Source organism: Salvia splendens, chromosome 16 (genome assembly GCF_004379255.2).
Source record: "Salvia splendens isolate huo1 chromosome 16, SspV2, whole genome shotgun sequence".
Lineage (NCBI taxonomy): Eukaryota > Viridiplantae > Streptophyta > Magnoliopsida > Lamiales > Lamiaceae > Salvia > Salvia splendens.
In genome coordinates, this window is record NC_056047.1 from 4742078 (window position 1) to 4755274 (window position 13197).

At 36.5% G+C, this 13197-nt stretch overlaps 3 protein-coding genes across 5 annotated transcripts; 1 reads left to right on the top strand and 2 right to left on the bottom strand.

The window, feature by feature from the left end:
* Positions 1 to 992: 992 nt before the first annotated feature.
* LOC121771699 (UDP-glucose 6-dehydrogenase 1) lies at positions 993 to 3701 on the bottom strand. 3 transcript variants are annotated; one of them, XM_042168548.1, is made up of 2 exons: positions 3553 to 3701; positions 993 to 2713 (listed from the first exon to the last, which is right to left on the bottom strand). In XM_042168548.1, the coding sequence occupies exon 2, from the start codon at positions 2691 to 2693 to the stop codon at positions 1251 to 1253; it is 1443 nt and encodes a 480-aa protein (XP_042024482.1). In that variant the 5' UTR covers positions 2694 to 2713; positions 3553 to 3701; the 3' UTR covers positions 993 to 1250. The 3 variants fall into 3 exon arrangements, with proteins under 3 accessions (XP_042024482.1, XP_042024484.1, XP_042024485.1); XM_042168550.1 differs by having other exon boundaries at positions 993 to 2976; positions 3553 to 3595; XM_042168551.1 differs by lacking the exon at positions 3553 to 3701 and adding an exon at positions 2898 to 2912.
* Positions 3702 to 6694: 2993 nt separating this feature from the next.
* On the top strand, positions 6695 to 10041 carry LOC121770082. Its single transcript, XM_042166885.1, has 7 exons — positions 6695 to 7683; positions 7817 to 7865; positions 7951 to 8043; positions 8395 to 8514; positions 8798 to 8896; positions 9536 to 9595; positions 9682 to 10041. The coding sequence occupies exons 1-7, from the start codon at positions 6806 to 6808 to the stop codon at positions 9883 to 9885; spliced, it is 1503 nt and encodes a 500-aa protein (XP_042022819.1). The 5' UTR covers positions 6695 to 6805; the 3' UTR covers positions 9886 to 10041.
* A 1111-nt stretch (positions 10042 to 11152) lies between these two features.
* Positions 11153 to 12713, bottom strand: LOC121769906 (40S ribosomal protein S19-3-like). The gene is made up of 4 exons (XM_042166685.1): positions 12546 to 12713; positions 12007 to 12097; positions 11644 to 11827; positions 11153 to 11395 (listed from the first exon to the last, which is right to left on the bottom strand). Exons 1-4 carry the CDS (start codon positions 12627 to 12629, stop codon positions 11320 to 11322), a joined length of 435 nt encoding a protein of 144 aa, XP_042022619.1. The 5' UTR covers positions 12630 to 12713; the 3' UTR covers positions 11153 to 11319.
* Positions 12714 to 13197: the final 484 nt, after the last annotated feature.

Below are 13197 nucleotides of genomic sequence, written 5' to 3' on the forward strand. Positions count from 1 at the left end.
TGATCCAAGAAATGAAGAAATTTGTCAAGAAGATTCGATTGTGGCGAAGCCAAGCATCGCATTGGGAAAAAAGATGAAAGATTTTATCAGAAACAGAGAGATTAGTAGAGAATCGGATCAGCAAAAAGTGGTCTTTTGGGAATGAGAGAAGAAGCAATCAACATAAATACAAGATCTGGTGATGAGAGGAAAGGCTCAAATGAAGACAGAGAGGTGTATATATGCTCAAGAAAATTGAGGAATGAAACTGCAATTCCTCTCTCTCTCTCTCTCAAGAACCATGAGAAATTGTATGGCTATGGAAGCATTGCATGTTAGCAAAGACACGAGGAACATACTATACTCGCTGGAAAGTGCATTAATCTTCATTTTTTCAAATCTTGAAATGAAAAAAGAAATTTCATTAGGCGTTTAAATAGCTATTTTAGGGTGTAAGGGAGAGTTGAAATGTATATTCACTTGAATTGTTATCATATCTTATTCGAGGGGAGATACAAATTCATAGAAGCTTATGGAATACGAAAAGAACCTTTCTTGATTTTATGTAATGTTATTCATTAATATCACATATCTCAAAAGAGGTAATTTGATATCGATTCTGCAATGAGACTTTAAGAGACCATACCAAAATATTACTCTATGAATTTTAAATATAACTATAGGGTCTAGTTTTTTTTTAATAAGATATTATGACATACCGTATTTATAATTTTGCTAGGATTTATATCTTAACTTCGATCTGTCAAATGAGGAGTATTAATTCTTCTCACCAAGAAATTATAATTATACATTTTGCTATAATTATGCTTGCTATTGTGCACTTGAGCACTTTGGATTGGAAATAATACCTTAAATTCATTTTATACATATGAAAGTGTGTACACAGTTTAAAGCGACTTTTTCATGCAATTTAGTGTGCTTTATTTTTAATTGTAATTGTGGTTATTTTTACAAACAGGTTAAAAGTAGAGATCACAAAGTAGAGAGAGAGATTAAAAGTATGGAAGAAGGAAAAAATAAGTAATACAAGTGTAAACAGATCATAAACTTAGGCCCAATATGCAGATCTTCCAAACTAAGAAAGGCATCATCACAGAAAAACTCAGAAACTGATCCTCAATGTTTAAATGAAGCAAACAAAACCCCCTCCAAAAACAGGAAGAGAAAAAAAAATGATTGTATAGTTAAAAAACAAGAATATAGAAGTTCATAGCCTGCCTCCGCACCTTCCTCCAATCCAGATTACTCATTTATGCAACAGCGGGCATGTCCTTGAGCCAAGCATCCAGCGGCTTCCCGATCGAGTAGACGATGAAACCGATTTCCCTCAGCTTGTTCGCATCCACCACGTTCCTCCCGTCAAACACGAACGCCGGCTTCTGCATGTTGTCATATACCCTCTGGAAATCGAGCTTCTTGAACTCATCCCACTCTGTCAGGATGCACACCGCATGCGCGTCCTTGGTCGCCTCGTAGGCGTCCCACACGCAGTGCACCTTCTTCTTGGTGGTGGGGCTCATCGGCTGTAGGTGGAGGGGGTGATCCCAGTCGAACTTATTCATCGAGAGGTCGCGTTGAATCTGGTCCTCTGTCACCTGAGGATCGTAGATGCTCAGCTGGGCCTTGTCACCGAGCAGGCCCTGGCAGACGTCAATGGCAGGAGTCTCTCTCGTGTCACCGGTGTCTTTCTTGAAGGCAAACCCCAAGATGGCGACTTTCTTGTTCGCGACCGTGTTGAACATGGATGAGACAATACGGTTCACAAAACGGCTCTTTTGATAGTCGTTGATCTTGATGACTTGCTTCCAGTATTCGGCAACCTCAGGAAGGCCGTTGCATTCGCAAATGTAGACCAAGTTGAGGATATCCTTCTGGAAGCAGGACCCGCCAAAGCCCACACTGGCATTGAGGAACTTGGGGCCTATTCTTGAGTCCGTGCCAACAGCATACGCCACTTGAGAAACATCTGCTCCGGTAGCCTCACACAGAGCGGACATGGCATTGACAGATGAGATTCTTTGGGCCAAGAATGCGTTAGCAGCCAGCTTTGAAAGCTCAGCAGACCACAAATTGGTGGTGAGAATGCGATCTTCAGGAACCCAATGGGCGTAAACATCCTTCAATGCTTTAACAGCCTTGAATCCTTCTGGGGTTTCCCGGCCACCAATGAGAACCCTGTCTGGGTTAAAAAGATCTTGAATTGCAGTCCCTTCAGCAAGGAATTCTGGGTTCGATAGGATCTGGTAGTTTATTCCCTTGCTGTTGTGAGTCAAGATTTTCTCAATGGCCTCGGCAGTTTTGACAGGAACCGTGGACTTCTCGACCACGATCTTGTCCGACTTAGACACATCAGCAATCATGCGGGCAGCACTCTCCCAGTAAGTCAAGTCAGCAGCTTTGCCTGCTCCAAGACCCCTAGTCTTGGTGGGAGTATTAACCGAGACAAAGACTATGTCGGCCTCAAAGACGTGTTTCTCAACATCTGTGCTGAAGAACAGATTCTTGCCACGGCAGTGCTTCACCACATCATCAAGCCCTGGCTCGTAGATGGGAAGCTGGTCACTGTTCCATGCACTGATACGAGGGACAGAAATGTCAACTACAGCAACCTCGATATTAGGACACTTGTAAGCGATCACGGCCATGGTAGGGCCTCCCACATATCCAGCCCCAATGCAGCATATCTTCACCATTTTCCCTTTGTTTTAGTTCCCTGGAAAGGCAAAACTCCTCATCGTATTGCAAACTTTAGCAGAATTATCAAAACTCGAGGAAAAGAACATCTTTAACACGAATTCTACTTATAGCTATCAGAGTCAGAAATTTACATCTATCAGCATCGCATAAGTACACACTAAACTAATATATGACTTTACATAGTTCAAAAGACTACATACAAATCCAACAGTTATGCAACAAAAGCAGCTGTTTTCACACAAGAGAAAGGGCAGATTGATGAACTGACCATCCCGGTTCCTGTTTTCATAATTCAATCAAACAGTAGTTAATTAGACTCCAAAAGACCACAAGCTCAAGTGTACCAGAACACTTAGTGTTTTAAAGATCGGATCTGATGTACTTCAAAACGAATTTACTCAATCTGAACAAGAGATCGTGCATATAACTAAAGTATCTCGATCAGATCTACCTAAAAAACACACTGCATGTTATGTTATCAGCTCCAAAAAATCCAATACGTGAAATTTAAGCTAAATCATACGCCATCGGAAGCAAGACTTTCCCACATCTCATCAAACTAGCATAAATCTACTAAAACTCAACAAATCAATCAGAAATTCATATGCAACCGTACACGGAATCAGTCAAAATGAAATATCACTCAAATCAAGAGAAATGCAGGCAGCTCCGTTTCAGATCAGACGCGGGAAGCACAAACTAGACCCTCAAATTAATCGAGGAACCCCTAACTTACACTCACTAACGCAAAAATTCATCAACACGCACAACTCGCTAACACACAATAACAGATTCAATAAAAAAAAGCAAAATCAATGAATCTCTCACACTATAACTAACAAACGAAGAATTCACCTCCAGATGGCGCGATCTGTTTCCTATGAGGAGAGATCTGCAAAGTTGAATGTGAGTACGAAGGAATTAAGAATTTCTTAGGAAGGCGTATAAAGCGGGGAGCTTTATATATAGTCGATTGGTGTTGCAAGATCTGCACCGGACATCGACTTGAAAAGACAAGACCACCCTTCCGCCCACAGCTTCTGGGAAGGAGAAAATGTGGAAAACACTCTTTCGGTGAGGTCCTGAAATACCAAAATTGCCCCTGTGGGATGTGTTTGGGAAGTGGTGGAGGAGTATAGGTGTACGCGTTTTAGGTGGCGGTGCATGAACGGTACAACGCTTCACCGGTTGTACCCTACGCTTCGTGGATGGTGCTCTGTTGTTGAAATGTCGAAATGAATAAATGTTGTTTATTTAACTAATGCAGATCTTGATTTTTACACCTTATTCTAGTGTGATTATGTAGTCTCTTGTTGTATGATTTATTATTTGTTCGATTAAATTGTAGTAAGAATATTTAAAATCTATTTAGTTACAATATTTATTGAAATTTAATGAAACTGAAAATGATGTGGCTATCCAAAAATCACACGTGGACTAGTCAATCAGTCATTTGCTAGGCATTGTGATGATAACATGGAATAGCGGTTTTTAACGTGTATGACTAGTTTATGTGTAATCCGATAAATACGTAATTATTATTTAGTTTAATAAAAAAGTAGATCGGTATTGTAAACTACAAATTGTAAAGATATGCTAAAATCAAAATCTTGTTATGCTTTAGGAAAATGATTACATTAATAATATGCTGTCTTAATATAAAATCACCAGTTATTTCAAATAAAAAAGGATAATTTGAGTTTTTTCCCTATTGGGTTTGAATAGGTTACCTTCAATGGAAGATTTTATTTAAGATACAAAATTGTACTCCCTCCGTCCCCCAATTTGAGTCACTCTTTGACTCGGCACGAGTTTTAAGGAAAAGTTTGAATGTGTGGTGTAATAAATGGAGTTAGGTAGTGAAATGTGGGGCCCCTTTGACTTTTGGTGTAATGAAGGGTAATTTTGATGTCCAAAAATGGTAAGTGGGAAGAGTGACTCTTATTAGGGGACGGCCCAAAATGGAAAAGAGTGACTCAAATTGGGGGACGGAGGGAGTACTATAAAATGTGGAGTAGTATAGTACTCCATAATACTACCCCTTCTTTCCACGTGACTTGTTTTATAATGTTATATGGGGGAAAATATATATGTAGAGGGATATGCTTTAATCTTTATAATTAGAGAATGAAAAATAGCATTTTAACTTTTTCGATTTCTATGAGAATGCATATGGAATGTTTGATGCTTTAAATATATTTTGTTGCATGAATAGAAAAATGTGGTCCATACACTGAAATCAAATTCAATGCGAAGATGTAATGTTTACTAATAGAAAATCAATTGAAATAGGTAGTTTTCTATTATAGCTAGCAAATATTTATCACATATGCTTCATTGTTAAATAATTTGGGGAGTATTATTTAATTTTTTGTAGTTACATGTTTGATGTCTTGAAACCTAACGGTTTGGTTTTAAATTTTTTTAAAGAGATTGCGCTAACTTGAAGATTAAATAAAGCTGATATTTAACTGCATAAATTTTAGCATTTCTTGACATTTAAGCTACAATGAAATAATTGGCTGGCGTTACTAAATAGGAGCTTTTCTTCATGATGAATTCATCATTATTTTGTTTTCTTCAAAAATCATGATTATTTTGCATTGCAAATGTGAACTCAATCAATCTCTTTTTGGAAAAACAGAGTATAATCCCCCTATTTTAGCCTTCTTCTTTTTTATGGTTAAATTTATTGATTTTATTTATTATAAACTTAATCATGAAAGGAGCCTCTCAATCGCGAGTTATAAATTTAATTATTCAAATGAAACTATAGGTTGAATCAAATGTCATGTCACTCATGTGTTTTTAATGGTTTAACATTTTATATTTGTAGTATTTTGTTTTTCTGAAGAAATGAGGGGATTTCCTTAGTCGAAATAACAATCGTTACAAATTTGTTGGAGACATTATAGTAGTTCTAGAGAGTTAGGTTGGTAGAAGAGGATAAATTTAGTTTGGCTCTCAAATTATGATAAGCTGTTTTTCAAAATTGATTAAAGAATACAACCAGATTATTAAGGTAACAAAATACTGATTCACCATATTAGAAAATTTTACTGGTAAAAATATATTAATTCTTTTATAATTCTTTCAGCCGTGCTATATATAGTTAGATTTTTAGTGAGGTTGACTATGGCTTGTAATTGTATGATGGTAATTCATTCTACGTATATGTTATAGTGTAGACTACTTGATATACATTGATTTTGGTATATATTATAAGTATATCGTATATGTTGATATAAAAATCATAATATTATCGTATTGGAATCTTCGATAAAGTATGATATTGTATCGAAGAATATACCAAAAAGTTGATATTTTTAAATATTTGGTACTATAAGTGCGATACACATTTTTAGTAAAGCTTTATATGAAAATTGTTTAATACGGAGTACTAATAATAACAATAACGATAATATTTTTTTGCTTAAAATGAAGAATGGTGAGATTTGAATCCAAAATATGTTTGTTACTCCCTCCGTCCACCAACAAGCTTTTTATTTTGTCATTTTCATCCCTCCACCAATAAACTTTCCATTTGGTTTTTTACTATTTTTGGTAATGAACCCACACATTCAACTAATTTTTATTACTCACATTTTATTAGAGTTTTCCATTTTTCATAATCCTTTTACCATTTTTCATAATCTTTTTAGCTGAAATTCTAAATGGTCAAGCAAATTCAAAATGTAATAGGAGTATCAACCATAATCAAGAAATGCATGACAAAGTTTATTGTATTGTACACATTATCTTTCTTTTTTTATCACATCATTATCCTATTCATTACCAATCATTATTTTAATTGCACGAGTATTATTATAGCAAGCCAAAAATCCAAAACACAACGGCAATGTAAAAGGCATAAATCCCACGGTTCAAATTCACGGGAATATTCAAAATAATCAATCCAACGCTCCAAAATCAAATCATTGAAACTAGCCGTTGTAAACAGAGCGTCCGAGCTCCAACATTATTTTCTTCATTTCCTCCCATTTTCCTTTGCCAATGAATTATCGATTTCATTCTGTAAATCCAGCCAAAATCTTCTCTCTCTAGAAACCGAGTGGTTGAGTAATTTTCCGGTGAATTGAATTTCCCCATGGATTCAAGCTCGAAATCCGGCGGCCCGGTTACTCCAGCGAAAGAAAAAATCGCCCGATCGAAGTCCGAGAATGTAAACCCTAACGTGAAGTTCTCGAATTCACCATTGATCACCAAATCCGAAAGGAGCGCCAAGAAATCCGCCTCCAGAAACGCAACCTCCAACCCTAAGCAGTTGATTGTTGCCTCGCCGTCGCCAAAGAAGAAGATTCGAGAGAGGAAGTTCGTGATCGCAAAGAAGAGGGTGCGAAACCAAGATCAGAGTTCCTTGGGCGCTGCGGCGGGGGCTTGTGAGAAGTGTAAGAAGGCGACAGGTAAATTGAAGTGCTTGTGCGTGGCGTATGAGAGTCTGCGCGCTTCTCAGGAGGTTTTTTTCAAAAATCGGGATGAAATCGAAGATGAGGTTTCCGATAAACTAGAGGATTTCGATTTGATGTCTCTGAAGGAAGGCCTAAATGCTGAGGGGAGATTGGAGGGGGATGGAGCCTTATCAGAGATTAATAGGGAAAACAAGGTTGATTTTGATGGGTCCACGGAGAATGATGATGGGGGTGTAAAGAGGAGTAGAGATAGGTTGTTGGAAGAAGCAAAAGTGCGAGTACGGACGCCAGGGTCTGGCAGGGTGATGAATTTGGTGAAGGAATTTGAGAAGCTTACGACGTTCAAATTGGGGAATTCTGAGGAAAATGATGTGGAGGAGGCGGAGAATGATGAAGTTGGTACAGATTTGGCATCGAGTGGACTGGAGCCACCACCTAAGGCTCCAGAGACACAGGTTTCATCTTCTTCGTTCTGTCCATCGATTTTTCAGCTGACATCAGAGAGCTTAGGACTTGATCCTCGTCGTTCATATTCATTAGACAGCAACGATGGAAGGTTAGTCAGTGTTGTAACTCAGATATACTTGATTGATTACATAGATAGTGTTCCTTTTTGTTGTATTTATCCTGTTTTGTTACATAGATAGTGTTCAAGTTTTGGGTCTCAACTAATATATGTGTCTTTGCAGTAGTGTTGCAACCATGACGACTGCTGGTGGTCAAAAGAGCAGGCGAAGAGTGAGAACTTTAGACCTTAACTTCTCTTATTGTGGCCAATTGTTTCTCGATTTTTGGTGTTCTTATATTTGTTTCCCATGTGCAGAGCACCGAATCAGCTGCAAATCGTACTAGAAGACTCTGGAAGAGAAAGCAGCGGAAAGTAACCTCTCTAAAGCCTTTCATGCTTAGAACAGAGGTATATGTCTTCCACCATAGTCTGACTGATGGCTGCCTACTACTATATGTACGTTGTAAAAGATAGAATGGTGATTAATAGGTTCCTTGCACATATGCATTTTGATTCTTCATACCAAGCAGATAATGGTGATAAAGGTTTGAGCATATTTTTGAGAAGCCAGTTGAGTTTTATAGTTAAGATGCAAAAAGTAGAGGCAACGGTTACTTGGTTCTATTTAAAGCAGGACTGAGTGTGATCATGAAATTGATTGCTTCTTAAATAGATGCTTGATGTGTTCTGCCGATTGCTTTCCACTACTTGTTTGCATCTCTTTACAAAACTGAAAAATTGGCAATTTCCCTACTGCAGGAAAGAGGAAAATGCAAGGAAGAAGTATTCATGAAAAAGTTACAGCAGATGATTGAAGAAGAAGAGAAGATGAAGGTACCCATAGCGCAAGGTCTTCCTTGGACCACAGACGAACCCGAGGTAAAGCTTTTATGGATATCTTTTGCTCAAAGGGATTGACAGCTTCACAGAGCTAATGATAGGCTAATGTTGGCATGGCATTATTGTTAAGAGGAACTCCTTTATATTAATGCTCTCAGTATCATGTTTATAGGTTGTGTTACATCTTTTATTAATATGTAGGGCTAGATCTAGTTATAGTTTACTCTTGAATATGAAAGTTGTTTTCGGTCATGCTCAAAATATTTAGGCCATACACAACTCTGTTAACCAGTCATTAATTCTGAACTTGTTATTATCTCAGTATTTGGTGAAACCTCCAGTTAAAGAAGTCACAAGGCCAGTTGACCTCGTGTTGCACAGTGATGTGAGGGCTGTAGATCGATCTGAGTTTGATCATCAGGTATTTTTATTGAATTAAACTGAAATCTAGTAACTCAAGTTATGAATGCCAGCATGTTGAATGATATGTGTCCCAATCTTGTGTGCTTTCCATCTACATCACAGTTCTTTGAATTTTATTGTTACCTTTTAATTCCATAAGGTATTTTCAAAACTTCACACTACTAATTATGGTTCGATATCAATAGTAGTAAATACTAGGCCTCCTCCCGCTTCATATTTGCTTAGTTTGGGGTTGGTTTCTCTTGAACTAAAGTGAAATATAATGAACAAGTTAATGGTTATGAATGCAAACATGTTCAATAGACTATCTGTACCAGTCTTGTGTGTCTTTTTTGTCTTATTGAATTGCTTGAGCAATCTCCCTCCACCACAAAGCTGCTGTACACATATCACAATTCTTTGATTTTCAAATGTCACACTTGGTTTGCCTCTAATTTTTCTTTGCTTGGTTTCTCTTGGACTAGAGTGACATAAAATGAACTCAAACTATGAAAGCAAACATGTTAAAAAGCTGATGTTTGCATATCACAATCTTCACTTTTAAATGCCATACTTGGTTTGCTTCTCTTTTTCTGTTCTTGGATATTTGAGTGTGTTTTACAACAAAGTGTGACCAAAATTTATTGTCTTTTTAAAGATCGCAATGAAAATGAATATGGTTGAACAATACCGGCTGGAAAGAGAGAGACAGCAGAAGGTAACTAACTACAGAACTACATTCCAAAACTGCCAGTCAACAAGAAGCTATTCTCTTTGAGATTGTTAATTCTCCTGGTTTTGCAGGAGGCAGAAGAAGAAGAAATCCGGAGGCTGAGGAAGGAGCTAATTCCGAAAGCTCAACCCATGCCGTATTTTGACAGGCCCTTCGTCCCCAGAAGGTCTGAGAAGAACCCCACCATACCCAAAGAGCCTAAGTTCAACTTACCTCAGCAGAAGAAGACCAAATGTAACTTGTCTTTAGATGACTTCGTAGCGCATTGCCAGTGAACACAAGCAAATAGCAATTCACTTTCTTGGTCATTCATTCTATCCGTTTGTATATGTTGCAATAATTTGTGAGAGGCTTGCAGTTTTGGGTGCTAAAAGATGATGTTTTGCTTGGCACAATGGTGTGCCAAATTTATTGATTTCTTCTTTCCTCCATTTCCCCTGAGTTCATCTTTACTTACATGTTTTCTTCCTTCTATCATATCTATATACAAGAATATATCATTTGATACTTCTCTCGTTCACTATGTATATCTTTCATTTGAGCAGGATGGACAGTGACAAGTCGCACAATTCAGGAGATTGTAACATGACATATGGCATAAATATGGAAGGCGAAATAGGATTAGAAAATATTTACTACTCTCTCCCCTTCCGTTACAATTTATCGCAGTAGAGACATTTCTTTTCAGCACGCGATTTAAGAAAAAAGTGTGTTAAATGAACAAAATAAAAAAAGAATAAAGTAAGAAAGGAAAAAGGTAGAGAGACAAAGAGATAGTAAAGTGAGAAGAAATGTTAGACTTTTACTAAAAATGAAAATGACTCCACTGCTGTGAAATAAAGTAGTGTATTAAGTACTACAATTTACAGACGTGATAATCTATCTTTGTTCACTTTGAGAAATAAATGGTAAATCTTTGGTGGTATATCAATGGACATTTCATTGTTTTCATTTTTATACATGCTGCGATATCATTCAAAAATAGCATGTATAAAAGTGTAAATTATAACGAAAAATATTAATATGAAGATACTTCTGTACACGTTTGTGAACAAATTATTATATAGTGGTTGTTCGGTTTGCAAGATTGTATCCGAGATTAAATTTAAAGTGAACAAGACGTCACAACTCAATCCTTAATTAGTCATAGCTAACCCTTATGACTAAAATAATCTCACAACTCAATCCTAGATTGTATCTTAGTATTATTTTATCTTAAAAACCGAACACCACCATAAAGAATAGATTGAATCTTTGAAGGCGTTAAATTCTTCATTATACGAAAATAAAATTTAAAATGTTTTCATAAAGTAAGATTAAAAACATAGTACCACTAGACTACTAATACTTTACTTTATTCTAAATCATGCTCGTTGCGAATAAAAATAATAGATTTACAACATGAAAAAAATAAGACCTTATCTCAAAGATAAATATAATAAAAAAAAATAGCATTATTAGATTGTAAGATAATACTTCACCAACCACGACCAATATTAATTTTATCAATTTTAGCCAGTCCATAAAAATCAAATAGAGTAGTTGTGACTAACTAGATGATATATTAAGATAAAACTCAAATAATACAAGTATATCTCTGAAAATTCAACAAAAATTAGAATAGAAAAAAAAAACATAAAACATTTCAAACAAAAGATTGTTCAACCATATTCGCAATGAGGAAGTTCTCAACAGACACAGAAATTAATCTATGGAGCAACAACAACAATTCTTCCAGCAACTTGATCAAGATCTCTTTGGCCGCTGGATGTGATCTTTCTTCCTCTGTAAAACAATCAGTGCACAACAGAAAATTAGAGGGTCAGACATGCTAACTAGGATTCTAGAGATCAAGTTACAAATGTACATATGGGATGCTCTAGCACCAGATCATTTCATATTTCTGTATTTGCATTTACAATACACATTAAAGATTATAAGTAACAAGAGAGAACTGAACTCCAGGTAGCCAATCACCACAAGTGAGGTTGCAAATAAGTGAAATCGAACAAAACTAGAAGACTTGCACTTACCCCCTTGTATCTAGCTCAAGAATGTTCATGTTCTGCAGCTGCTGCAGAATGTGACGTGCAACTGCACCGCTGCTTTTGCCAAAATGGCGTGGACGACTTCCATTCCTCTTGCTTCCACCATAAATCCTACGGAAGGCACCAACTCCAAGACCTCCCCTCATGTATACCTTTCTAGCCATGGAAGCTGCAAAATCAAAACACTTATTATCAAGACAGCATTGCAAAGCAGAACACCTTGATATATACCATAACATGATGAACCTATTAATAATATGGAGTACTAAATAATAGATAGAATTACCCCAACTTTGCAGAAACATGATTATGTAACAAAATAAAGTTATATGTAGAAGAGGTAATTACCAGCCCTAATGTAATACCAGTCCGGATCGTAAGGGGCAAGTTCTTTCAACACACCAGTTTTCACGATATCAGTCCACTCCGGAAGCTCCATCTATAGTAAAAAAAACAAAGCATCAAATGTGCTGAGTTAGTATACTTGAATCGAATTTGTAAACTGTAAACGAAACTACCAACTTCATCAATTTTGCTTCTCGGGAAATAAATATGCATATCTTTAATAAAACACAATATATTTTACTCTCCATCGCTCTCTATACTGATTCACTGTGTCTGTCATCACACTTTATGTCCAGGTAAAGGGGTTTTATAAAACCTAGCAGCTAAATACTATAGTAACATAAAGCTTCCACACTGAATTGAATTAAAACGAATAATACTCAATCATTATACTCGTGTATTCCCTGAAGCATACAAATTACAACACAAATTACGAAACAGATTAACGACAAGAAAAAAATATATAAATATGAAGCATTAAACAAGAAAATTTGGGATATTACATCTTAAATCGTCAAAAAAAACGTAGAATTTTTTTTAACCTTGCCGGAGCGCTTGAGGTGAGCGGCGTAAGCTTTGACGAATTCGTGTGGGGAGACGTCCTTAACATTTTTCGCAGTAGCCATTGTCGGAGAGATCTGTAAATCTCGAGCTGTTGCGCACAATACTACTCTCGGATGCTGTGGAGGAAGCTAGGGTTTTGGAAATTAGGGTTGTTCCACATTTTATAACTCTTCCCTCTGTAAATATTGGCCCGCTTTGGAAGCTTTGGGGTTTCAGTTTGGGCTTGGGCCCATTTTGGAGAAGTTAATCGGGCTTTTAGTTGTAAATGACTCATAACAATTCTTAGTTATTTTATTTTGCTTAAGGTGTCTTTTGGAAGATAAATCAACATATGTTTTTTTTTATTTTTAAAGAGACTTCATACTACCACGTCTAAGAAAAATAATTTTGTTTTCTTTATTTTGGTCCATCTATTAAAAACATTCACTATATATATTACTACTATCTTCAATGAGGTGAATCCCATATTTTTTATTATCAATATTTCAAACACCTTTTATATTTATCTCTCCCATTCTTTAGTAATTTTGTATTTAAAATTTGTGTTGTCCAGTGTTTTTCATGGACACGGATTGGACGTTGGAAGTACTTCCTCCATTTTTGTCACATTTTAACTGGGCATGAGTTTTG